The sequence below is a fragment of the Anoplophora glabripennis genome, unplaced genomic scaffold (genome assembly GCF_000390285.2).
Source record: "Anoplophora glabripennis isolate ALB-LARVAE unplaced genomic scaffold, Agla_2.0 scaffold179, whole genome shotgun sequence".
Classification (NCBI taxonomy): domain Eukaryota; kingdom Metazoa; phylum Arthropoda; class Insecta; order Coleoptera; family Cerambycidae; genus Anoplophora; species Anoplophora glabripennis.
The window spans coordinates 660,065-686,673 of record NW_019416483.1 but is presented as its reverse complement, the minus strand read 5'-3'; the positions used below and the strand labels follow the sequence as shown (position 1 = coordinate 686,673).

The following is a 26,609-nucleotide window of genomic DNA, read 5'->3' as shown; positions in this document are numbered from 1 at the left end:
AGATAATAATTTAATGGACATTTATGAATAATAATTATCTATGATCTATTGATCTATGTATTAACTTATCAGTAAGAAAGAAAACTAAAAAAATGGTATACAGGGTGTTTACTAACGAATGGGCCATACTTTAAGGCTAGCTTCCTTGGATAAAAATAAGGTGATTTGAATCAACTTACCTTGGAACCATCTTGCTTCCTTAAGAAGTTATAGGCCCGAGAAGGATTTTTTTATTTTACTTTTTTACGATAACTTATTTATTATTTGGGTAATTTTACTCAAATTTTGGAAAAGTAGGTTTTTTCTGTTATAAAAACGAATATCTGCTTGTTTTTTGCGAGAAATATACAGGGCATTCTAAGCGCCCTTGCCACTATATTATTTCTATCAGATTTATTTTAAGTATCGATATTTTTGGAAAATGATTAGGTAGATATTTTAAAAGAGCATTCGATTTGCTTTAAAAAGATATCCTTGTTGCATGTCGATGAAATGCATCGTTTTAGAGAAAATAACGTTTAAAGTTATTGCTGTAAATGTATGGATTATTCTAAAATTTCTCAATTTATTTCTATTAATCTAGTAGGTAGGTAGCTGTCCCTACAGTGATAAATGCAGTGGAAGTTTTACCTACATAATATTATGGCTAGTATGTGGTACATACAAGATGGATTCTACTATAGCAGTAAGAAACTATTTAAATAATTAAGTCCAGATTTGAATCCTCGTTTATTCTGGCCCAACTGTTAATACCAGAAATAAATTGTGGCAAATAATAAGTGATATACTTCCGACATTCTTAACAGTTAGAAGAAATTTCTCAAAGGGATGCGAAAAATGCATCGAAGCGAATGGCGGACATCGAAAATCAAATTTAAAAGAAAATTTATTTCTACTATTACATTTAGGTCTAAATGGTTATTTTTTATTTTGATATTTTTATATGTTGTAGTATCTTTCATATTGTCCCATTTTTCTGTGTTTAGTTTCATGTTTACGTTTTCAGTTGTTATAAGAACCACATTACTAACTATAATAACCTTTTAAATTATTAATTTATTGTAATTTATGTATTACCTATTTTCTTCTACTTATTATCCACCTATTTTAAATGTTATTTTCTCTAAAACGGTGGATTTCAGCGAGCTGCAACAAGGATGCCTTTTTTAAAGCGAATCGAATGCTGTATTAAAATAACTAATCATTTTCCAAAAATGTATATCCTTAAAAAAGGAAACAATGTAGTTCCAAGGGGGTTCAGAACGCCCTATATATTTATTGCAAAAAAACAAGCAGATATTCGTATTCGTATAACACAAAAAACCTGTTTTTCCAAAATTTGAGTAAACACAGCCAAATAAATAAATTATATTAAAAAAGTGAAGCAAAAAAACTACTTTCTCGGGTCTATAACTTTTTAACGAAGCAAGATGGTACTAAGGTAAGTTGATTTAAATCACCTTGTTTTCATTCAAGGAAGCTAGCCTTAAAGTGTTGCCCATTCTTTAGTAAATACCCTGTATATGAATGACAATACAAACAAGACATTGTTTGCTGTTCCCAACTTTGGCAAATATCACAAAATATGTAATTCGATAAATGCAACAGTCTCTAAATTATTTATTTTTTAGACATAGTATTAAACTTACGAACAGTAAGTTACAGTTAAATATTTTATTATATATTATATTTTTATTTATTTATGAAATTATGGCTCTCTGTGCAAATAGAATTGATTTTACTGCTCCCTATTAATCAATTGCTAAACTGAAACGACCAATTTCCTAGCAAATTTTACCGTTGTGGAACAGTTTTCTGGACTATAAATTATATAAGCGTGCTGGAAAAATTTCCTTATGTAAAAATATCAACTACTGAAGTTATGAAAATATCCATATTTTTTAAGTATGAATGTTTCTAAATATTCTTATAACATAAACTTAATTAGTATTATGTATAAAACTGATTACTTTTATTTGTATGCGACAGAAAATAATTAAAATATGAGGTTAGGTAACACAAAAAGACTCTTAAACTCGATTTTTTTAAATTATAACTTTATTCGACAAAATTTAATGATAATGAATAAGTAAAATTTTATTTTCGTAATTTTGTTCTGCGTGTTTTATTTTTTAAAGTTCCCATACGTAAAAACTCAAAAAATAAATATATTTTCTACCGGAAATAAGGTCACCTTAAAATAATCAAAATAACTGCATGAACCTAAATCATTTGAAAAAGTAAATGAGTAAAAAGGATTGACTAACTAAAGCTTGCGGAACGTTTGGTTTCACCAAAGATGACTTGACACCTACCAAGGCAATTAAAATTCTACCCAAGACTATTGGATAAGACAATTGGATATATCTTTCAACGACAACCGCTACTTGAATCGGGGATACGTTGATCTGTTCCCATGACAACGGCACAGACTGTTTTGTCATCCCTGCTGTGGATAAACGTTCATTAGGGTATTACATTTATTAAGCAAGGGGAATCCTGTGGATCTAGGAGATATTCAAATGTGATACCAGTTAAATACCAGCAATATATTAAAGATCACCGCTTCCAACTAGCAAATAATTAATATATGTCAATTAACATATTCCAATTTCATTAATAATTATTTACATAATAATTGTTTATTAATTTACAAATGCTTTGCACGCACATATGCCATTTCAAAACATGCAATTTGCAATTTATTAATATTATTATGCGGTTATTTTCTTTATGTATTTGAAAATTTTGTCTCTCTATAAAAATGAATTAAAACATGCTTCCCGGCACAAGGATTAATTAAGGAATGTATTTAATTTTCTAGCCAGAAAATTTCTAAAATGTGGTGTTTTAAGCAAAAAATTTTCTATTAACATGGATCTGAAAATGTTTAGTAACAAAGTTGCACGTCATAAAGGTCCAGTAGCAAAATTACGTTTTTTATAATACACGGTGTTTATTAAGTAGGAATAAAAAATCCAGGGGCGTATTCCGTGGCTAAAAATAAGAGTTTTTTGTTATATAAATGTGGGGTCTTAGGACAGCCATTTTCCAGCTATAGCGTGTCAAAATTTTTAAAGAAAAAACAGTTTTTAATTGTTAAGTTCTAAACCGCTTAAGATAATTTAACCAAATTCGGTGTATGAAAAAAAAAATTAACAACTTTAGAAACATACCAGCGGCGGAGGTGTGGGTACACCCACCCACAAAAAAAAGTATCAGATCTGGTATTCAGACCCTTGTATTTCCATGTATTTTTTTTCGCTGAATCCGAATCTGTCTTCAGATTTGGCCCAACGGGTCTGAGTTTTCGGAAAAATTCAAAAAACAGAAAAATTCACAAAAAACGTCAAAAGAGAAATGAAAAATAGAGGGACTAAACGAAAGCGTAACCCTTGCATAGATACTTTGAAGAAAAGAGAACACGTTATAGCAACAAAAATAAGAATGATTTGTAGATATAGTTTTCTTTTGTTTAGAAAGTAGAGTATTCTACAAGTTTTATTGCATTCTCAATCTTCTAGGCAATTATCTCATCTCTCAGCACAAAAAGTAGATGGATAGATGGGTAGATGGGTGGGTTTTATAGGTGGTACAGGTGGATGAATAAATATGAGTATTCGTACATGAACAACTGGATCGAGAGATGTATGAATTCATACGAGTAAATGGGTGGGTGGACAAATAAATGGATCCAGAACTCTGCAATACGAATTATGCCATGAAAATGGCGTTTTTAAAGCATTTTGATTTATTTACTGTTTTTGAATTAAATTGGACCAGCTTGTCTGACTCTATGACGATAAATTGGAATTAAACGAGTGAAAAATCAAACGTCTAGTGAGCTGGTAGAATAATTTGATTTTTTATAACATTCGTCGATCGTAAATGACGTCTTTTGTGAATTTTGACATGTTTTTTTAATTTTCCCGAAAACTCGGACCCATTGGGCCAAATCTGAAGGCAGATTCGGATTCAGCGAAAAAAAATACATGGAAATACATGGGTCTGAATACCAGATCCAACACGTTTTTTGTGGGGCTGTGTTATTATTTGCCAAAAAATATATATTACCCTGTATTATATTACAAATAATAATATCTCTAATAATATCTCTACTCCTCATTCTAACTACGAGAATTAGCCCAGAAGTCGGAGACTTGTGCGGGAGAGGAGGCGGCATATTATTATTAAGCAGGCCGCATTTGCGCCCAGGAACGACTTATGTTGGTAACCCTAACCACCATTCAGTGCAGGAATGAGGGAAACCTGGAAAACCTCATTAATTAGGGGGGTGGTCAAATGCCAACCGGTGTCAATCTCTCACACTGACCCAAGCCAACATTCTTCCACCCTACCATACCTGCACAGAGGGTGCCAATCCTTCGTACAAGCATAGCTAATCTACGGTCTACCGGCCGCGGGATTCGAAACCCGGGCAGATAGCACACATCGGTTTAAGTACTGACGCCTTAAACCGAGCAGCTATCGACCTTTTAAATAATAATAAAATAGTTCATCATATACAACATTGTATTATCTTCACTTTTTGTTTCTTTACACTTTTTTGTATTCCAAATTGATTAACAACAAAATTGATTTATTTGATCAAGTACATTTTTATGATACTCATTACTTAAAATAATAACAAAATAATCAATAATGAAATTACTTTACTACGATTTATTATAACAAATGTTGGAAATGGTCACCTTCACCCAAAATGCGTGCTTCAGATGCTATTTTTACTAATGGTGGTGAAACATCAACTACTTCACATTTTAGTAATCCCTCTAACCGCGTCATTGTACAATAACATGTACATGATCTGAAGTTTCGCATCGATCAATTTATTCGATACGTAGCGTCAACTATTTTAGAAGTGCGCTTCTACCTCGGTAAATGTTGAACGGTCAATTTCGGTTTAGAAATTGATATTTACCTACATATTGCCAGAGACGATTAACTGCGGAACACTTAGGACTATTGTTAATTATTTTCTACAATCGATTTCCTTATGAGTAAAGAATTATTATTAAGTTAGCTTTTGCTGGTATAGTTTTTCCGATCTCAATTGAAGAACCAAGAGGTTGGCAGCAACTCGGCATTGAAATATTTGAAAAACTTGTTCCCATCTTTATTTAGCCATACCCATATATAGCTCTAGTTGAACAATGAGCGCACGGGCAAACGCAGCACAAACATAGCCACACTGGGCCACCTGCCCATAAATTCGGTTGTCAACAAATGGCCCAGCAATGCAATCCAGCAATGCGGAATTTGGTGTGATTCAGGTAATTTTAATTTATTACTGGCACCTTCTAATAATCATTCATATTACAATTGCGAAAGGGAGAAATAAGAGAGATATTTTGTTTACTAATATTATCACAACAGGGCATTTTGGAGACTTTTTGAAACGAAACAAAACGAAATTTACCATCAATATAAAATAAAATTGTTTGGGGACATAAATAATTAAAATATGTTGTTGGTTAAACGAACATACAATAGAAATTTTCTACACATTGTATACAAATTATTATAATTTTGTAACTTTAGCAGAAAACTTTTTTAGGGACGCATATGAACCGCATTCAATTTTATTGCAAGACGTTTTTATACACGTTCAATTGACTTCGGAAAGACTATACTTACTTATTATTACGTACTATACCTATATATTTTATGGTAAGTTCCATATGAAGCGGTTTTATCAGCTAAGAATCTTGTTCATAAGATTAGACACCTTTTGCGTAGGTAGATTTTTGGCATCGAAAAACATTGTTTTACTTCGTTTGAAAGCATTTTGAAAAATATTAGAATAATAAAGTAGAAATGTGTTAGCTAATAATAAAATATATACTTTTTTAAAATAACAGTTTTGAATTCAGACTACATTGACTTTCAATGATCACTAAGCAATAAAAGCGTATATAGTCAGTAATCGTTGAATTTTATGTTGTTCAGTGCATTGAGGTTGCTGAAAAAAATATGTAAAAAGGAATCTAGCGCGAGAAACAAAATATTTTCTAGTTCCAAACAAAAACAGAAAGGGTGTGGGCGAAATATAACTAACTTTTTACCTAAATAAAAATTATGTTCCTACTTATACGTAGTTGTTAATAACATATATGGAAGAAGTGTTGTCTTTCTGTAACCTTATATAAAAATATCAGGAATAAATAGCACAAAGTAGAGAGTTACGAGATTCTAACAGATCGAAACAGCGAAGTAGTTGTTGTCTGATTGCTCTATTCGATTTAAATAGATTAAACAACAACAATATGTTAAAAAAATTAAGACTAATTTTAAAGTTCATTAATGTAAATATAGATAAGCTTACTGTTTTAACCTGTTATTTTGACAGAATAAGTACTATGAATTCAAAATATCTCTTAAATTAACATCGTTTTTTCTTAATTCTGAACCAAATTGCACTGCTGATTTTCTTATTATTCTTAAATTAATATTTTTATTTCTGTTTTTGTATCAGAGTTGTAATTATCAATGTAAATAGATGTTGAAATTCATAATTTATTTTTGACACTTATTATTTTTAATGAGTTGAGTACTATAAATGTAAATATAAATATACAGAAATAGCTATATTTAGCCGTTTAAAAGCACAAATATAAAGGATGTTTTAAATATATTTTTTACTTCTTATGAATTTAATTAGCATTCCTTTAACACTTCTCAAAAAATTTGTACATGTAAAGGAGACGAGAAAATAAAAGATTCAGTGTCTTCTTGACCTTTTCATTAATCTCCATTTTTAATATTGAAAATGTATTAAAATTTGTATTCCATTTCAGGTATTATTAACATGGAAATAATGTACGTTATTTTTTTATGCTATTTTAAATTTATGTAGATATCTGAAGATATACGAGATTTCATTAAAATTTATATTACTTAAAATATGTATTCCTCTTAAAAATATACCTGTCTGTTTCGGGAAAGTTTTTTATTGTGTTCTGAAAAATGAAAGAAATATTTTTTAGACCTGGAAAATTAAGAAAAACATCAAATTAACGCATATAGGCACATTATTTAAAGTGATATCCACATATTTTACATACTAATATAAGGCAGCTTTATCAAATAAGATCATAACCCCTCTATTTTGAAGCGAGGCTTAAAATAAAGCTATACAGTATTTTCAAACTTCTAACCTAAAAATTTCTACCGAAAAACATTAAACATTTTGCAAAAATAGAATGAGTCAGGTTAGTACAAACGGTAGTACGTTTTAAAGCGAAATAAGATGAATACTTACAAGCAGCTACTTTTCATTATTTTCGATATTGAACATTTGTTTTTTTTTCAAGTTTTTGTTGAAGGATATTTGTTATTATTAAAACCTCTTGGCAATGTGAAGATTTGTTTAATACAAATACCTAAAGAACTTCAGACAAATCAACTCAGCCTGTAGAAAACTGGCATTATTCTGTTCATGAAGAATATCCTCTGACATCTGTTTATAAACAGGATTACAAAGAATGTATGGGATTTCAAATGAAAAGTATATTTATTATCAGTTGTTATGTTATGTTTTTCTTTCTGTTATAACTTACTCTGATTTCGAATTTTCATTAACCAAACACTAAATATCTACAGAGCCTTCATAAATGCTTACAAGCCACCTGATCACCGAGCGTAGGCAACCAACACTGCACGGCTGGTACTGTCAACTAAAAATCCCTAAATCATGGCGTCATCAATATTAATGATTCGTTTACCATGAATAGTGACAAAGCGTTACGTCTGCCTTCGAGATAATGCGATCGCTGATTGGTTGAATAAAATCTCTTGAAAAATTACACCAATCACCAGCCAGTGGAACAGAACGAAATTTAATTGCCAAAGTGAAAGAAATAAAACTACTATTCCAAACATAATTGCTGATCACGTGGTTGTAATCGTTTATGAATACTGTATCTATTTAGGTATACATGCCAAAGCTGAGTTATTTTGTTCAATATTTTAAGAATAAAAAATAACCTACATGAGATGTAATTTAAGTATGTAAGAATGTTTTAGGAAGTGATTTTTGGAATCATTTTACGAAAAACAGGTCCATATGAACTTATGCCCTAAATGGTTTAGATTCCGATTGATAAGAAGTTCTTGAAAACTATTATATTATATTTATGAAGCATGTAATTTTAGGGTTACTATCGATTTATTCCAATATTCCAATATGTACAAGCTAATTTATAAATGTATTTAAAAAATAGTAACTCGAAAATGGCTTGTTTTCCGAACAAAATGGAAAAGACTTCTCTTTTTTAGAATAGAAGTAAAATGCCTCGATAAAATATCCAAAGTACTCATTGACAATAAAACATCAGGGGATACTAATGGCAGTGTCTCACTCTAACTCTTCCGTTGGTTGATGCAAATTTATACAAATTCAGAGAATTTCATTTTTACTTGGTTAAATGACTAGCCTAAGATTCATCATCTACGCCAACGTCATTTACTACTATTTATCATCTTCAGAGATATTTAACTAATAACTTATAACATTTTTATAAACTATAACACCTTATATCTTGCAACTAAGCCATTTAAAAACATACGGACTTTTCTTCTCAGAATAGGTCAATGAAACACCTCGCGTATTTTGCATATGTGCGAGTACTCAAAAAATAAATTAATTATAGCATTTTATGTAAAAATCATAATAGTATACAGGGTGATTCATTAACAATTGCACATACGATAAATGGATAATCCTAGGCTGCAAATATGAAGAATTGACACATAACGCTTAGATAAAATATGGCTCCTTACGGAGTTACAGGATGTTTTATTTAAAAAATTTTAAATGATTTTTCCGCATTACTTTAACCCTGTTTGATATTTCCCTATCATACTTCTCGTAAATATTAGATACTTTAGAACATATGAAAAAATGCTACAAAATCGTTAATGGTTACTACCAGAGGCGTACGACAGGGGTAAAGGGTCAGTTTCCCATTCCTCACTTCTACGCCATTGGCGGAATTTTTATTTTGATACAATTTTTCAATTCTCCAATACGTTCTATGCAATTAACTTACTGTATATAACACGAACTGAAGTATACTGGGTGGTCCTTTTAACTTGGGAAAGCTGTATATTTCGAAAACAGCGAATTCCATTAAAAAGTTAATCAGTGTCGGGGGGAGGGGGACAAATAAAACAGCGTTGCAGGGTGTTCACCTTGGCCATGTTTTCAAGGTCATAGCGATGTTAACTTTGGAATTTCAAATGGGAAGCTATACTTTTTTCTCTAAACTTATAGGATTATATTATAATAAGGAGTAAAAAACTAGTAACTTTTATACGAAATATTTTTTTAACTTTATTTACATCATTATAATAAATGAAAATATCAACTAACAAATCAATTGATGTATTTGAGCAAATAGGCACCAGGTTTTATACAAAAAAATTAAGTTCCCAATAAATGTTCAAAATGATGAAAAAAGTATAACTTTCCATTTGAAAATCCAAAGTTAACCTCGCTATGACCTTGAAAACATGGTCAAGGTAAAAAAAATGCAACGCCATTTTATTTACCCCTCGGTACTAAATAACTTCTATGTAACACATTTTTTCATATAATGCACCGTTTTCGAAATATAAGGCTTTCTCAAAATGGACCACCCAGTATGATGTCTATTAAATATTTTCTGGTTGCAGTACAAAGTTTATGAATTTCAAGTTAAAACGATATTTATCATATCAAAGTTTTACTTCGAACCTATAATCTCATATTATTTAGTACTTTATATCAAAGTGATTTACAGACATGTAAAAGGAAACTTTTCAGTCTTTTGCTTGATGGCAATTGTCTTTAAAACAATTCATTAGGAAGTTCTATTCTATATCTATACTCAATGTATTACGTATCTAAATTACTGCACTTAAAATGTAATTTATGCATTTTCAACAAAATTAAATTGCTTCGTAAAAACTTTTTTCACCTAAATTGTATTTAGATATCAAATCAATACTAATCGAAATCAGGCTGCCATGTTTTTGGAAGTACCTTTTTTTGTTTACGACAGGTTGCAATTATTCCTATTGAGAAAGAGCTCATTGAATCCAATTTACTGACAAATTTGTGTGACTGATCATATCGGCAAAGTAGATTTTGTTAGTAACTACAGACATAACGAAAATATTGGATATAAATAAAGACATCAAATTGTTTCTTTGGCACCTTCAGAAATGACGTCCTATTTATCTTTTTACTCGTCTACTCAAAATAGTAGAATGTTCAGTTATATTAATTTACTTTACGTACGAAGTAGTAATATTTGAGAAGAAATAACTAAACATATAACAACCTTATAAACTTCAGTCAGATCAATCATTCGTCCGTGGATGAATAATTTTGTTTCCAGAGACATACCGCTCTCTTCTTCAGAAGAAACTCGAATGAAACCATAATATGTATAGATACTTGAACGTTGAGAGTCTTCATAATCCGCTCCGGAAACAAGAGGTCATTAACATCTAGAGCATGGGCCGTATGTGAGTCGAAGTACTTGAGACTAGGAACTCCATCATCTGCGGTGAGTTCTCAAAGGAAATTACTTTAAATATCCAGTAAGTAGGATAGTTAAGAATATGGCAAACGAGGAATTATTGGAATAATTTATCCTACATACAAAAGTATACAGACAAAATATGACATAATTTACAGAGCATCTCAAGAAAGATAGGATCAGAATTTCCCTAGAAGAGTTGCAAGAGAGCAGCATTTCGGTACTTGCACTAAAGTATACAGGATGTCCGGAAATTATGCGTCAAGACTTCAGGAGTTGATTCCTCACTAAAAATTAGGGTCACAAGTCCTATAACAATTTTTCGAAAACTCAATATTAATGGAGATACAGGATGTCAAAAAAATTCCACGACCGCAGTTGTTCAGTACTGTCCATCAGAGATTAGGTGAGTTTGGCTCTTTTAAGACGAGGCGGTTTGATGTCGGTCGCCCACGACGAACTCGAACTCCTCGGGCTGAAGTTTTGGATGTGGTTGATAATAATCCTGATAAAGCGTCAGGTTAATTGCATCGCAGGAAAGTATTCCCAAAAGCTCAGTCCATGAAATGTTGCAGGAACAATTCCTGCATCCATTCCACTATCAAAAGGTCCAATCCCTACTCCCTAGAGATCCGATTGCACGACTGAATTTTTGTAGGATAACTGTAAGTCTCCATGATGGCAACAGAAATTTCATCAATTCAATTCTTTTCATGGATGAAGCTGGATTGGGACGTGCAATGTGGCTACTGCATGACGGTGCACTGCCTCATTCCAGTTTTACGGTGAGAGAGCACCTCAATGAAATTTTCCCTGAGAGGTGGATAGGGCGTGGTGGTTAAGTGGGCTGCCAGATCGCCCGACTTGAACCCGATCGACTTTTTCCTTTGGGGCTATGTTGTCACTGATATACAGACGGCCTGTGAATAACGTGGAAGAGCTGTGGCAACGAATTATTGACAGTTTTGCAATAATAAGAGCAAAAGAAGGCATATTCTTCAGGGTTCGTCGCAACTTTCTGAGAAGAATGAATTTGTGTATCGAAATGGAAGGACAACATTTCGAGAACTTATTATAAGAGCATAGACTAAATAAAAATGTTACTTAATAATGTAGTTAGTGAATAAATTTTGTATTGATGAATTGAAACTGTGAATATCAGTTTAAAACAGCGTTAACACATAAAAATGTTTGAAGTCGTTTTTCTCAGAAACGGAATTTTATTGGATCGCAACAGGTGATATTTTTTTAAATAATTTTTGATACTCTTTAACATGATGCTGTTCAAATTTATAAAGCGGTGAAAACAAAAAAGTTGTGGGCCATAGATCGAAGATTAAGGTCAGGTTAGGCCGTTTGGCACTGGAATATTTGCATCATATTTGGAACATAAATCTACAAGGGTACTAGTAATACATAGGAAAAATACATTCTTGGAAAAAATCAAATCACAAATAAAAAAGTTATCTAAGAAAACCAAAAAAAAATTTTGACACCCTGTATCTCCGTTAATATTGAGTTTTCGAAAAATTGTTATAGGATTTTGTTACCCTAATTTTTGTGAGGAATCACCTTCCTGAAGACTTGACGCATAATTTCCGGACACCCTTTGTATTGGACACAAAGGATGGCATGTGTTACCTGAGGAATAACAATGGTGATAAATCAGCAGTTGAGGAGCATATAAAACCAAAAGTAATACCAAAATGTGTGAGAGAAAAGATTATGGCCATGGTTGCACATACGAATCCAGCAGAGTTAAAATAATCTCAATAGAACTACCTGGAACTTGAAAACGACTCATGAACCGGAATGCCACAAGTCAGTGTCTTCAAACCCAGGACCGATACACCGACACACAGAAAATATACAGAGCAATTAATTTCGTTTTAAAATTTTTTCCGANTGTTCAAATTTATAAAGCGGTGAAAACAAAAAAGTTGTGGGCCAGAGATCGAAGATTAAGGTCAGGTTAGGCCGTTTGGCACTGGAGTATTTGCATCATATTTGGAACATAAATCTACAAGGGTACTAGTAATACATTGGAAAGACTTGGAAAAAATCAAATCACAAATAAAAAACTTATCTAACAAAAACTAAAAAAAAAAACTAAATTTTTTATGACACGCTGTATCTCCGTTAATATTGAGTTTTCGAAAAACTGTTATAGGATTTTGTGACCCTAATTTTTGTGAGGAATCACCTCCTGAAGTATTGACACATAATTTCCGGACACTCTGTATATTGGACACAAAGGATGGCATGTGTTACCTGAGAAATAACAATGGTGATAAATCAGCAGTTGAGGAGCATATAAAACCAAAAGTAATACCAAAATGTGTGAGAGAAAATATTATGGCCATGGTTGCACATACGAATCCAGCAAAGTTAAAATAATCTCAATAGAACTACCTGGAACTCATGAACCGGAATGCCACAAGTCAGTGTCTTCAAACCCAGGACCGGTACACCAATACACACAGCAAATATACAGAACAATTAACTTCGTTTTAAATTTTTTTCTGAGGAAGAGAGCAATATGTCTCGCGAAACGTCAACGAGTCTGAAACGATAACGTGGCAACAACCCTGGAAATTACGTAGGAGATAATTTTGAGCTCCAATAAACGTTAAAGTTATAACTTTACAGCATTTTTGACGAAAATGGCTTGGACACTCGTCAGTATGGATAAATAGGAAGCACTCTCAGACACTTAACACTTAACACTCGATTTTTTATTCTGAATTCACGAAAATATTAAGCGCAAATTGCATGTCTGTCGTAAGGAGGAAATAGCTTTTACCGTCAACGAATGTTGTACGTCGTTATACCAGTATACGACTTCCTAAACCGATTAGTTACCATATGACAGGGAGCAACCCCTTCTATTCACATATTTAACACTTGAGAATGTCCATGTAATTACATTTTATCCTCTGTTAATCTTTTTAAGTGCACTCTAATCATATGCTCTAGTGTTTGTGAATACAATACCTGCATTATAAAATGTATTTTATTTTTAAGGTCATGTATCACCTGAATATATTCTTCTTTTGTTTGTTTCTCTTCGTGCAGGTATGTCCTCAAAAAAGAAGCAAACCATTTCATAAACCATAAACTGACCGGTGGAACAACATTCAAAGGATTGTGGATTTGTTATACAGTGTGGAAATGACACAAATTAATTATTCTCGAAAGTTTCGTAACATTTTCTAGAACACATCAATTTTGCATTTTAATAATTTTTATTTTCTATGTCCGGAAAATTAATGATTTATGAAAATAGTTGGAAAACTCCATTTGCCTCTAAAATAGGTTGGTTTAGATTAATATCGATACAATTAATTTATTGGATTAATCACAATACAAAGTTTTTTATTTTTTAAATAATTTAATACAATTAATAAATTGATTAAATACATGGTGGTCAAAATTTTAATAGACAAACTTCTAGAAAGTATTAAAGAACAAAAATTAACATCACTTTGCTCTATGAACATAGGAGCAGAAAGCCACAGCTTATGAGATACAGGGCGTTGAAATGAACAAAAATTAAACAATTTTTTTAAATAACTGGAAAACTGTTTCATCAAATTTATCCAAATTTGGCACACATTTTTCACTGTCATATCAAAATATGTCGAGCTCAACTTTCAAGTAACACGAACAATAAGTAAAATGAAAAACAAATAAATTAAATCAATTGCTCGAAGTATCCACCTCCAACTTCAATGCATTTTTGGCATCTTTTGGTTACAGCAGCTCTGATTAAAACTGGATTTTGCTTCAAATTAGTGCAGGACTCATTCAACCATTGCACTCACTAGTTGGTCTCTCTTTGCTATAGGAACATCATAAACGTCATTTTTTAGTTTACCCGAAATAAAATAATATAAAATATTTAGATCAGGTGATCTAGATGGTCAAGGTATGGGGCCATTCCAAGCAATCCATCTGTTTTGGTAGTGGCTTGTCAGCCATTCACGAACTACCTGGCCAAAATGTGCTGACGAAATATGAGAAATATTTGAAAAAAAAATGTTTACCAAATTTGGATAAATTTAATGAAGCGGTTTTCCAGGTATTTAAAAAAAATGTTTTATTTTTTGTAATTTCAACGCCCTGTATCATAGAGCAGTGATGTTAATTTTTGTTGTTTAGTACTTTCCCGAAGTTTGTCTATTAAAATCTGGACCACCAAATTCGTTTTATTTTTCTTTATTTTAACGCTTTGTTTACTGGATATACTATCCATAACTCATAAACCATTCACTTTTCAACAAAAATAAAACAATGTTTTTTCATCCGGAATGTTTCAGACCGTTATAAAATGTATTCATATTATCAGTTAATTCAGAAATTTTACCTTAAATAAGGAAACGATATCCTTGTTTCTCCGCCACTGGTTTTTAAATTTGAACGGTGTGCAACAGAAATAGGACAAATATCTGGAAAAAAATGTGTACCAAATTTGGATAAACTTGATGGAGCGGTTTTCCAGATATTATTTTTTTTATTTTTGTTCATTTCAATGCCCTGTATCTCATAAACGGTGGCTTTCTGTGCCTATGATCATAGAGCAAAGTGATGAGTTTATTCTTTACACTTTTCTTCCACACTGTACATATGACACAGATTATTAGTAAACAAGTTGTTTACCAAACCTGAAATCATTTTTCAATCGCACACGCGAAATGAGTTTGGTTCTTTTCTGAAACTGGAATAACCTAAACTTTGATTCTCCGTTATTTCTAATAAGTGTAAAAATAAGAGTTGAATTAGAAATATAACTGTAGAAATACATTGTCAAAGTTAACTGCACACCTCAGCGACCCAACAACAAGATAACATGATCAGTGTGGCAAAACCGACATTATGTAAAATGTTTTTTTGTGATTGGATCCTTAGAAATGAGGGAAATTGACGAATTGGTAGTAGTTATATCTATTTTCTTATACCAATGGTGTGCGATAAAGACTTGATGACCAAGAAACTAATAAATTTGTTTCTATGGTAGGTACATTTTTGAGCACGTCATTAGAGGTAGACACATTTATAATAAAAATTTACATCACTGTATCTATAATAAGAAATAAAAATTTATATTACTTTTAATAAACATATGTAACTAGGTATTTGTGCTTTCGTACCTCAGAATATTTCAAAATAAATCGAAAAATTGCCATAGCATTGTATTTTTTCTTGTTTTGATATATTATTAAAGATATAATTAACCTACAAAATGTAATTTATTCATGTCTATATTTTTCTGTGGTGTGGGGGATCAGTGCATATTCTGATATAAAAAAGTCATTGTAAATACCATTGTACCAACATAATGGGATATATTAGCAATTAAAAGGTTTCTCTAAATATTCGATTCTTGTTTAAATTTTGGACAAATTTTAAAAATCAAAACTTTTATACACCGTGTCCCATTTTAACCGATCACCCCGAATAACCAAGATAACCTCCAACTAAAAAACTTGAACAAAAGTCGTAAGGTTTTAAGGGGAGCATACGATAATGACCTTGATTTTGATCCAGAGGTCAAACTTAGGGGTCATTTGGAGGTCAACTTCGAAATTTTAAATGGAAACCTCATTTGTTCTATCCAGAAATGGAAAGAGCAGAAAATTCTACGTTCAGAGATATGTACATTTTATCTTAGGTCAGATTGACCCTTAGAGGCCCTCCGAAGGTCAAATCAGCTTAAATGATCTCTAAATTTGACTCCAGGGCGCAAGGTTAAAATTACAATTAGACCATGAATCATGACCACGGTAGTTTGAATGGAATTTGTCACAAAAATTAATCAACCTGTGGGTACACATGTTCGCAAGTGACAAATTTTTAGGCATTACGTCAAGAGCGCCAGCAGGACACCGCCGGACGAACCAGCGTTCCAAGAAGCGTCTACTGGCGCCGGCGACCAGATGCGGACTCGTATACCTACGACCGATTCCACACACAAGAACTCTCCACTAAACATTCGAACCGACAACACGTCTTCTTCCGCAAGCTTAGTTTTCAATAAAATACTTTATTAATACTGTTGAGAGAGTGTTTTATTCTTGCTGTACAGCGAAAGCAACCCACAAGTGGTGACCCCAACGTGATTTTTCACCCGACGTGATTTTTCAACCGACATGATTTTTCACCCGACGTGATCTTTTCAGTGAGAGTACGCGATTTTGTGCAGTTAGAGTGGTTTTTATTTCGTGCAACGCAGCCTCAAACAAGGAAACTACTTCGAAAAAACTTAACCCAGCTCAGTGCAAATACACTGCTTACGACCGCGAACTTCTTGCGATTTACGAAGCAGTCAAATACTTCCGGCATATGGTCGAGGCAAGAACATTCGCGATTTACACCGACCATAAGCCTCTTACGTTTGCCTTCGCGAAAATGTCAAATCAGTGTACACCGCGACAATTCCGCTATCTAGACTTCATTGGCCAGTTTACGACAGACATTCGTCACATGGCTGGTCGCGAAAACATTGTAGCGGATGCTTTGTCCAGGGTAAACGAGATATGCGCGTCTTTAGACTATGAGACACTCGCAGCATCGCAACAAAATGACGACGAAATCAAGGAGTATGTCGACGGACAACACGGCCTTACACTAAATCGTATCAAAATACCCGACCCGAACGCGACTGTATTTTGTGACGTATCTACGGACGTGGCCTGGCCGTTTATCACCAAGCCATTTCGTAAGGTAGTGTTCGACTCGGTACATCATCTTTCGCACCCCCGTATTAACGACACAGTCAAGATCCTTACGCAACATTTCGTCTGGCCGTCAATAAAGCGTGATAGCAGACGTTGGGCACGTTGCTGCGTCGAATGTCAACGCGCAAAAGTGACGAGACACGTGACTTCTCCGACAGGTTCATTCCAACCTTCGTAAACGAGATTTGAACATATCCACGTGGATATCGTTGTGATGGCGCCATCCGAGGGCTACCGCTACTGCTTAACCTGTATAGACCGCTTCACCAGGTGGCCAGAAGCAATCCCGCTAGAGAACCAAGAGGCAGAAACTGTAGCTAGCGCTTTATATGCTAATTGGATATGCAGATTTGGATCACCCCTACGAATAACGGCGGATCAGGGTCGACAGTTCGAATCGCATCTATTCAGACGCCTGAATAGTTTACTAGGTACGACTCATCTCCGAACCACCGCATATCACCCAGCAGCAAATGGCATGGTAGAGCGTTTTCACCGCCAATTAAAAGCAGCGATAAAATGCCACCAAGACGATCGATGGGAATATGTGCAGCTTGGAAAGAAGACATTCAAGCTACCGCGGCCGAGATGGTGTACGGAAAACATCTACGCCTACCCGGAGAATTTCTTCATTCACGCATCACAGACAAAGAGCTTAGCACCGAAGCGAATTTTGTTAAGGATCTCAAACGTCATATGGAAAGATTACGTCCAGCCGCAGTTAAACGTCATGGCGAGAAGACGCCATTCGTTTTTAAAGACTTGACAACAGCGACACATGTTTTTGTGCATGCGGACGGCGTTAAAAGTCAGCTACAAAACCCATATGATGGTCCGTTTACAGTGATCAAACGCGACGACAAAACATTCAAGGTGCTAGTGCGTGGTCACGAAGTTAAAGTGTCCATAGACAGATCAAACCTGCGTATTGTTTGATTGATACGACAGCTATCAGTGACGAGGACTATAGCCTTCCATCAACTTCTGCCCCATTATCAGTGCCAACCACACCCAAGGCAATTACCACTAGGTCCGGTAGAAGGGTCCGTTTCCCTGACCGGCTGCAACTTCCCTGATGGTATCCATACTGGCAGGGGGGTTTGTGGGTACACATATTCGCAAGTGACCCATTTTTAAGCATTACGTCAAGAGTGGACGCCTCCGGACGAACCAGCGTTCCAAGAAGGGTCTACTGGCGCCGGCGACCGGATGCGGACTAATATACCTACGACCGACTCCACCAAACATTCGAACCGACAACACGTCTTTTTCCACAAGCATAGTTTTCAATAAAATACTTTATTATTACCGTTGAGAGAGCGTTTTATTCTTGCAGTACAGCGAAAGTAACCCTCAAACCTTTTGCCATAAAATATAAATATTTCAGTCGGATTCAGCTAATTTAATTTTCAGAGGGTCTCTAGAGGTCAATCTATTTCTGGGTAAAACAAAGGAGTGTCCATATGAAATTCCGAAGTTGATCTCTAAATGACCCCTAAGTTTGACCTCTGGGTCAAAACCAAGGTTATTATTTTGTTCTGGAAATTTTTCAATTTTTCCCGCAAAATTATTCGGGGTGATCGATTAAAATGGGACACGGTATATAGCGATACATTTTCTATGGGTACTTCTGTTGAAAAAAATACATATAATAAATTTTTGTTTTAGAAAAATAACCCAAAAAATTTAAAACAGCTCAGTTCGATTTTAATTCCACCAACTTAATGTTGTCAAAAATTTATTATTTTGTACATAGTCACATTTAAAACGGAACAATTTCAGTGCCTTGAAAACAAAAAGAAGAAAAAATATATTCACTCACAAAAAATAAAAGTTGGGCATTACTAAATAAAGTAAGAGAATAAACCGAAAAATTAACATTGACCTGCTGTTATATTTTTTTTATTTTACATTACTTAGGTGTTCTTTACTAGAATACTCAACATTTTATGAATACTAGACATACAGAAAAATAACATTAAAACATGTCTGGTTATAATCTCTCAGTATGTTGGAAGTTATTTGATATTTAAATTTATTTACTATGTTGCTAATTTTAATTTAGGAAATCAATGGCTCGATTTAATCGAGTGAAAGAAGCTACAATTAGAGAATCCTATTATTAACTACTGTTAAATCGCGTTTTTCTTGCATCTCTTAATCGTTTTAAAGTCATTTACCGTTTTTTTCCTTAAGTGGAATAGAATTTATGCAGCCGGCGATCAACATCAAGCCCCTTAATTAATTTAATCGGGAGAATAAATATTCTATTTAAGAAATTAAATCAAAATACTTACTGCAAAGTAATTCCTCGTTGAGCATGAAAAAATAATTCATTATCCCAAGTGCTTTCGTCCCCGACTTCGAAATTTACACTAAAACACTCGCTACTTGATTTCTGAAACAAAGAAGATACATTTTAGACGACAAGCGTCTTTTCCTTTGTTACAATTAAAGTTAAAACAAATTAAAGCCATATCTAAATAACACAATTCTTTACAGGAATGGACGTTATTGAATAAAATATGAAACGGAAAATAGAACAATAAAATTGCACCTGAAACGTGTGGTTAGGTAGGACATCGTCTTTTATTTCATCACAGGACCAAAGCTTAGGTCATAAAACGTTTATGATTTCGAGACCAATCGATACAGAAACGACGCTATTTCTCTACGTTGGTGATACCTTATGATTAATAGTATTCTGGGGATTGAAAAATATTAAGGGTTTATATTCCTTAATGCGTGTAGAGCTTTTTTCACACTGAGAAAGCCATAAATATAAAATAAGGAATTGTAGCTCCACCTGCGATATACATACACGGTAAAGTAAAGGTGTCGATGTTTCAGAGTCACATGGAGGTGAGAGACAGGTGCAACAGCTATGGGATTTAAACCCATGCGATGACTCGACACTCCACATTGTTTTTCTATCCTAAAGGTACTAGTCTAGGAGCCGAATAGGGTTCCGTGGCCAATCAGGGTGCCACGGCTGTAAACAACTTATTCTTAATTATTTTTACCTCAAAAAACATGGTCGCAAAGCCTGAAAGTGGTCAGTTTAATTATTGTTATTAACAAATTAAATATTTAAATGGCTGTGAAAAGTTTATTTTTATAGCTAGTACAATTTGTATGCGTTAATAGTTACGTTTTCTCATAACATATATCTTTTTGAAAATTAAAGAAAGATTAACTTTAACCAAATTATTGCAAATTTAGTGCAAATATTTTGCGCCTTTACGCCCACCAATACAGAAAAACTAATAACTATAAAGTATGAAATGATTGTTAGGATACGAAGAACCATATCCAGTAACTTTTTTGGCTTTTTATCGAAGTTGAATAAAAAAGCCTTATAAACAAATAAAAGCATCATTTTTGTTGAAAGTTCACAACTTTCTAAGCTGCCATTAATTGTTAAATAACTAAATTAATAAATGGAACTTACCTATCTTGTAAAATAAAGTTCAAGCTTTAATATTAGATGTCGTGCGTCTCAATCTGTCCAATAGAACCAGAGATATGGTAAAATTGGTGCGCGCGGAGTCGGAAAATGTAAGACATTAGCACTAAATTTGCAATAACTTTTTTTTAAAGTTAATCTTTTTTAATTTCCAAAAAAAAATATGTTTGTTATGAGAAAATGTAACTATTCATATATAAAAAATTGTACCAGCTATAAAAATAAACTTTTTACATCAATTTAAACATTTAATTTGTTTGAGGATAAATCCCATCCTGTCGAAATTAAAGTAATTTTTAAAAACACTTTTGAACACCTTCAATGATTAAGGTGGCCATATCCCTGGCCGAGAAATAGTCAAATTTCTGGCGTTTTTAGGTACAGAAATCTTGAAAAATAAAATGTGTAGAACAAAAGTAAGCACAAAAATGAAATCCTCGTTATTCTGTTTATTCATTGTTACTATTTAAATTTACTCAAATAAAATAATAACTTTAAAAAAGCGTTTGTAAAACATGCGTTTGCTGTTATCTTAACCGTCTCGTAATTGCTACGCGGAGTCATTAGAGGAAGGCTAGGGTTACTAGTAAGTCACATAATTATTGATATAAATGTAAGTCAAGTCAATTAGGTGATTATTAACCTAATATAGTTAGTTATACCAGCGTCCCGATATTCAGGTTCTCGCCAATAAGACAAGAACAGAAACTTCTGGACCCAAGAAATGGGCGGGTCAAAGCGAATTGTGGAATTTAGGAGATCTAGGAGAAAAAGTCAGTTCTTCCTTAGGTTTCACATTGAGCAGACTAATTAACTTTAGAGTCTCGGGCTAATTAATTAAATTTAATAATAGACAAGGTTTTACCAAATTTTGCTATGAAGCGCGCATTCCCTGAATGGTACGCTGTCGCGTGTGTAAATAAATTAATTAATAATATCATCGAGCCGTTGTGTTGTTATTTTGTTTGTTTGTTTTGTTTATTGTTAATAAAACCCTTCCTGGAAGTTTTGGTGTTTCCTTTTGTTTCTCCAACTTCAGTGTCACCCTGTATAGTCAGCTACTGGATTACATTCCACGTAAGCGATGAATGGTTAGTGCTTGGAAGTAATTCTCTGAAGATACAACATTTCTAAGTTCCCACGTATTTATTAAAGTATAATGATAATTATAAACTCCCTTTCGAGAATTAAGTAGTAACTCTTTTGAGAATTAAATAGACAATTAATTAAAGGCAGATAATTAAATAACCCCTCAGGTTACAAAGCTTTAGATTATTCAGTTATTACATGTTTGAAATTATTTGTCTTTGTGGAAAACAGTATTTCAAGAATATGGCGGCTTTAATTGGAAAATATTGTATTCACACGAGGCTAGCATACTCAAACTTACAATTAGATCTGACAGAGCATTGAAAAGTGCCATATATACCTGAATAATAGAAAAGTCATAGATCTTTCATTGTATCAGAACGTTCAAGGGAATTGCCATTCGCTTTAGATATAGTTGTACGAAATAGGTGTCAATGTTCTGGTAAATGACATCATAGTTAGTATGCTTGTTGGCATTCAGATAAAAATTATTTATTAACAGCACACCAGTCTTGAAAGCGGATTATAGAATGTTGCAATTTTACACAATCATCGGTATTGTCAGAATACATAAGATAGTGACGGTCAAGATTTTGAACTCTGGCAGTAATATAAATTATGAATAATAGTAGTCCCAAAATGGAGCCCTGAGATACATCCGATGTACTAACTAAGTAATACCGATTTTGACACAGAGCCACAGCACTCGATGTATCATCTATCATCTCAATACGATTTAAACAGATTTGTCAGAAAATCTGATAAACCGAAGAATTGGAGCATTCGAATTAGGACGTTGTGGTTTAACATATTAGACTACTTCGGAAAATCAGTTTACTTACAAGACGTCAACATGTAACAAGTGTTGAGAAATATACTATGTAATTAATAATATCAAATAACGTCCTGGATAGTCAGAAATGTTTTTCAATTTATCCTAAGAACTCATTTTATCAGTCCAGACCAGACGCATTGACAGGATAAGTAGAACGAAGTTCTAACAAACCACCTTCTTGAAAACACACGTTGAGTCAAGTGTGACTGATTCTGCCGTATTCTTACGTTGTGCATCGTGCACTGTTCTATCAGTTCTATTTATTCTGTCGATGTGTCCAAGATGACAAAATGAGTTGCTATAATTTGAAAAAGTATATATAATACTAATTTTAATAGAGGAAGAAGTGAAAGAAGAAAAGGTACTATTTTTGTTTCTAGTCACCGAAGTAAAAATATATCGAAATCCAACATTTATAGAACATTTACGAATTTTCAGGAAACTTGATACTTTCAGACATCTTTGTGTTAATAAAATTATAGTATAGCCTCTAAGGTCTATGAGCCCAGCTAACATTGCGGTTAGTGAAAATTATAGGGGTCTTATTCTGAAAAAGAAACATAGGACCCATACCGTTTTGATAACTTCTATGTCCACAAATGAAACGTTCATGATGAAGAATTTCGAACGGATTCTGCGAAATAAAAAATTAAAATAGGGGTTGCGACCCCAAGACCTCAAAAGGTGTTGCACATATTTATATCGTTCTTTCTTGGGCAGAGGTCAAAGCAGACGTTCCATCTCATTTGTATGATGTATTTATATTGTTGCATTAATAAAACATTCTTTTTTGAAGTACCTAATAGAAGTTATCAGAATTTGATTAGAAGCTTTTCTATCAAAATATTATATAAACAAGTATTCCTAACCCACAGGAAGAACATGAAGCATCAGTAATTCTGGCACCAAATAGTAAATTTGTAATTAAGAAGGTTACAATTTCTGCTTGGAAAATTTATATTTCTATCTAGATTTTATGACGGTTTAGTCCAAGCAAGTTAGACCAAAATCACCCAGAATACGGAGATTTTTTTCTGATGAACCGATCGAGTTGCGGTTTTCGGAAAAATTACGGGAAAAAAGTCTATCTATTACACTTTGGTGCTGGATCGAAACTGCATTGCGGGTGCATAAACTGCATCTTGGAGTGCACCAATTTTTCCGAATTTTTTAAAAATGGTAAAAATTGACTGAAAGTTGTAGTAATTTGTGTGCACGGGTTTTCGGGGTCGGAGATTCCGAATCTGACCCTGAAAAATATGCCCGACCGCCCTGGGGTCCCCCAGGGGGGCAAGGGGGGCCTTCTGTAAAACATCGAATAGCTGAGTAATTGCCTTCATAAGCATGGAATTACATGCACAATTGCATGTACAAATTGTTTTAGAACCAACTGTTCCAATCCTGAAATAGTCGAAAATGTAAAGATGATAGTGATGGAGACAGTGATGACAGTACTGATGATGAAAATTGTGATTGATAGTGAAAGTGTTAGATAAACATATGATAGTAGTTGTCTCACTAATTGCCTTGCAAATAAAAAGAAAATTGGTTCTCAGAATAAAGGGGATTCTTTTCGACTCATTAATTTCCTGTTAGTTTTTCTTACCCTTCTTGTCTAATCTCTGTAAATTTACGTGTGTTACAATGTAAAGATGAGCCTACAAGATCATGGTTGGTAAGCAGGTGGAGCAGTTTTATTGCAAAAATCTGATGTGCCTTTCGATGTTTTCCAGAAAGCCCACCCCACGGGCGTCGGGCATACTTTTCAGTGTCAGAATCGGAATCCCCGACCCCAAAAAACCCCGAGTGGAAATTTAGAAGGCAATTACTCAGCTATTCGATGTTTTACAGAAGCCCCCCTTGCCCCCCTGGGGGCCCCAGGGGCGTCGGGCATACTTTTCAGTGTCAGAATCGAAATCTCCCGCCCCAAAAAACCCCGAGTGGAAATTTAGAAGGCAATTACTCAGCTATTCGATGTTTTACAGAAGCCCCCCTTGCCCCCCTGGGGGCCCCAGGGGCGTCGGGCATACTTTTCAGTGTCAGAATCGAAATCCCCGACCCCAAAAACCCCCGAGTGGAAATTTAGAAGGCAATTACTCAGCTATTCGATGTTTTACAGAAGACCCCCCCTTGCCCCCCTGGGGGCCCCAGGGGCGTCGGGCATACTTTTCAGTGTCAGAATCGAAATCCCCGACCCCAAAAACCCCCGAGTGGAAATTTAGAAGGCAATTACTCAGCTATTCGATGTTTTACAGAAGGCCCCCCCCTTGCCCCCCTGGGGGGCCCCAGGGCCGTCGGGCATATTTTTCAGGGTCAGATTCGGAATCTCCGACCCCGAAAACCCGTGCACACAAATTTCTACAACTTTTAGTCAATTTTTACCATTTTTAGAAAATTCGCAAAAATTGATGCACTCCAAGATGCACTTTATGCACCCGCAATACAGTTTCGATCCAGCACCAAAGTGTAATAGATATACTTTTTTCCTGATATTTTTCCGAAGACAATGCTGAAAACCGCAACTCGATCGGTTCATCAGAAAGAATTTTCTGATTTATTGTCTAACTTTCCTGATTTAGTTATGTCATTTCGTTTTTCTAAAAAATCGAATAATGTTTTGTTTTTCAGTCACAATGCACCGGTCCCTAAAAGGTATAGTAATTTGCAACATTAAGCAAATTTTGTCGTCCTGACGCGCAAGACTACTTTCTCCAAAAGCAGAAAGCGTTGTCGAGAGCGATAATAATTCATAGAGAGGAAAGTGTCTTACTCATTAATGAACATTCCCCGTTTGTGTTGTATTTCGTTTATTAACAATGCATTTTTCCATATTCTTCTTAATAAAAAACTTCATTTTAAGTAACGTGTTGGTTTTAAATATATCACAGACCCATTAGTTACAAAAACATAACATTGTAGTATTACTTGTAATAAGCGATTTAAATTATAAATTTAGTTTTTCTCAAACATTTGCTTCTGTGACTGTTCCCCTCTCTTTCCGTGTATTTTTCACTTACAAATATCATGATAGTTAATAATAATTCATTCTTCTTGGCAATAACATAGAATTAAGTTTCAAATAAACAATTTTTACTACTCAGTAAAAAATAAAATGTGGTATAAAATTGATGAGGTAAGATATTAATATCCCGCACGCACTGGCTGATTTACCGCAAAGAATTTTTACCGCATTCGATGCGTCTTTTCATCGAGGGGGTACCCATATAATTTGACAAAACTGCTCGTGCATGAAAGGTCTAAATGTAAAATTTTATATGGCGTGAATAAAATTAACACCTAAAATTAATATTTAGGAGATTATAATCTCCAAATAACATTATCGATGGTATCTGCGGTATACAGCGTGGTAAAAAAGTTCTGCATAAAATTCATATTTTCGTTAAACAATTTTTTTTCGAAAAACGGTGATACCCGTCGATTTTTATTTGATCCAAGGCACCTTGTTATGTGGAAAAAATTTTTTTTCGATAATCCACTTACGGCAGCGATAACATAATTTTTTTTTAAATGACAACGCATATTTTTTTCGTTCGAAATTGATGACAGTGATAATTATCTAAACAACGGTGTGAAAATTTCGATGTCTTACATAACAATTTTTTTTAGAAAAATGCACCTTAAGTTCTTATAAGTGATAATTGTCTACTTACACTATTAATGGCTCCGAAAAGGACAAAGTTGACAAAATTACATTTCAAACGAGTAAAATTACACTAATGTTTGTGTAAGTCTAGCGAAATTGTTCGAATTGCCCACCCTGTACCATTTGGCATTGTCCTAAGCGTGTGTAAACGCCGTCTACACTTCGTTCAAGCATTCCCGGGTCGATTTGATTTATTTCAAAACGAATACGGTTTTTAAGTTCTTCCAAATCACCTGGTCTGTTTGTGTACACACGCGATTTCAAATAGCCC

The 26,609-nt window shown here is 33.8% G+C and overlaps 1 protein-coding gene across 1 annotated transcript in view; it reads right to left on the bottom strand.

The window, feature by feature from the left end:
* The window catches only part of LOC108907722, a 483,302-nt gene that overhangs the window by 132,547 nt on the left and 324,146 nt on the right, over positions 1-26,609 (bottom strand). Inside the window, exon 7 of the mRNA XM_018711519.2 lies at positions 19,582-19,682. Coding sequence (XP_018567035.1) covers positions 19,582-19,682 — 101 coding nt within the window. The remainder of the gene's footprint in view (positions 1-19,581; positions 19,683-26,609) is intronic.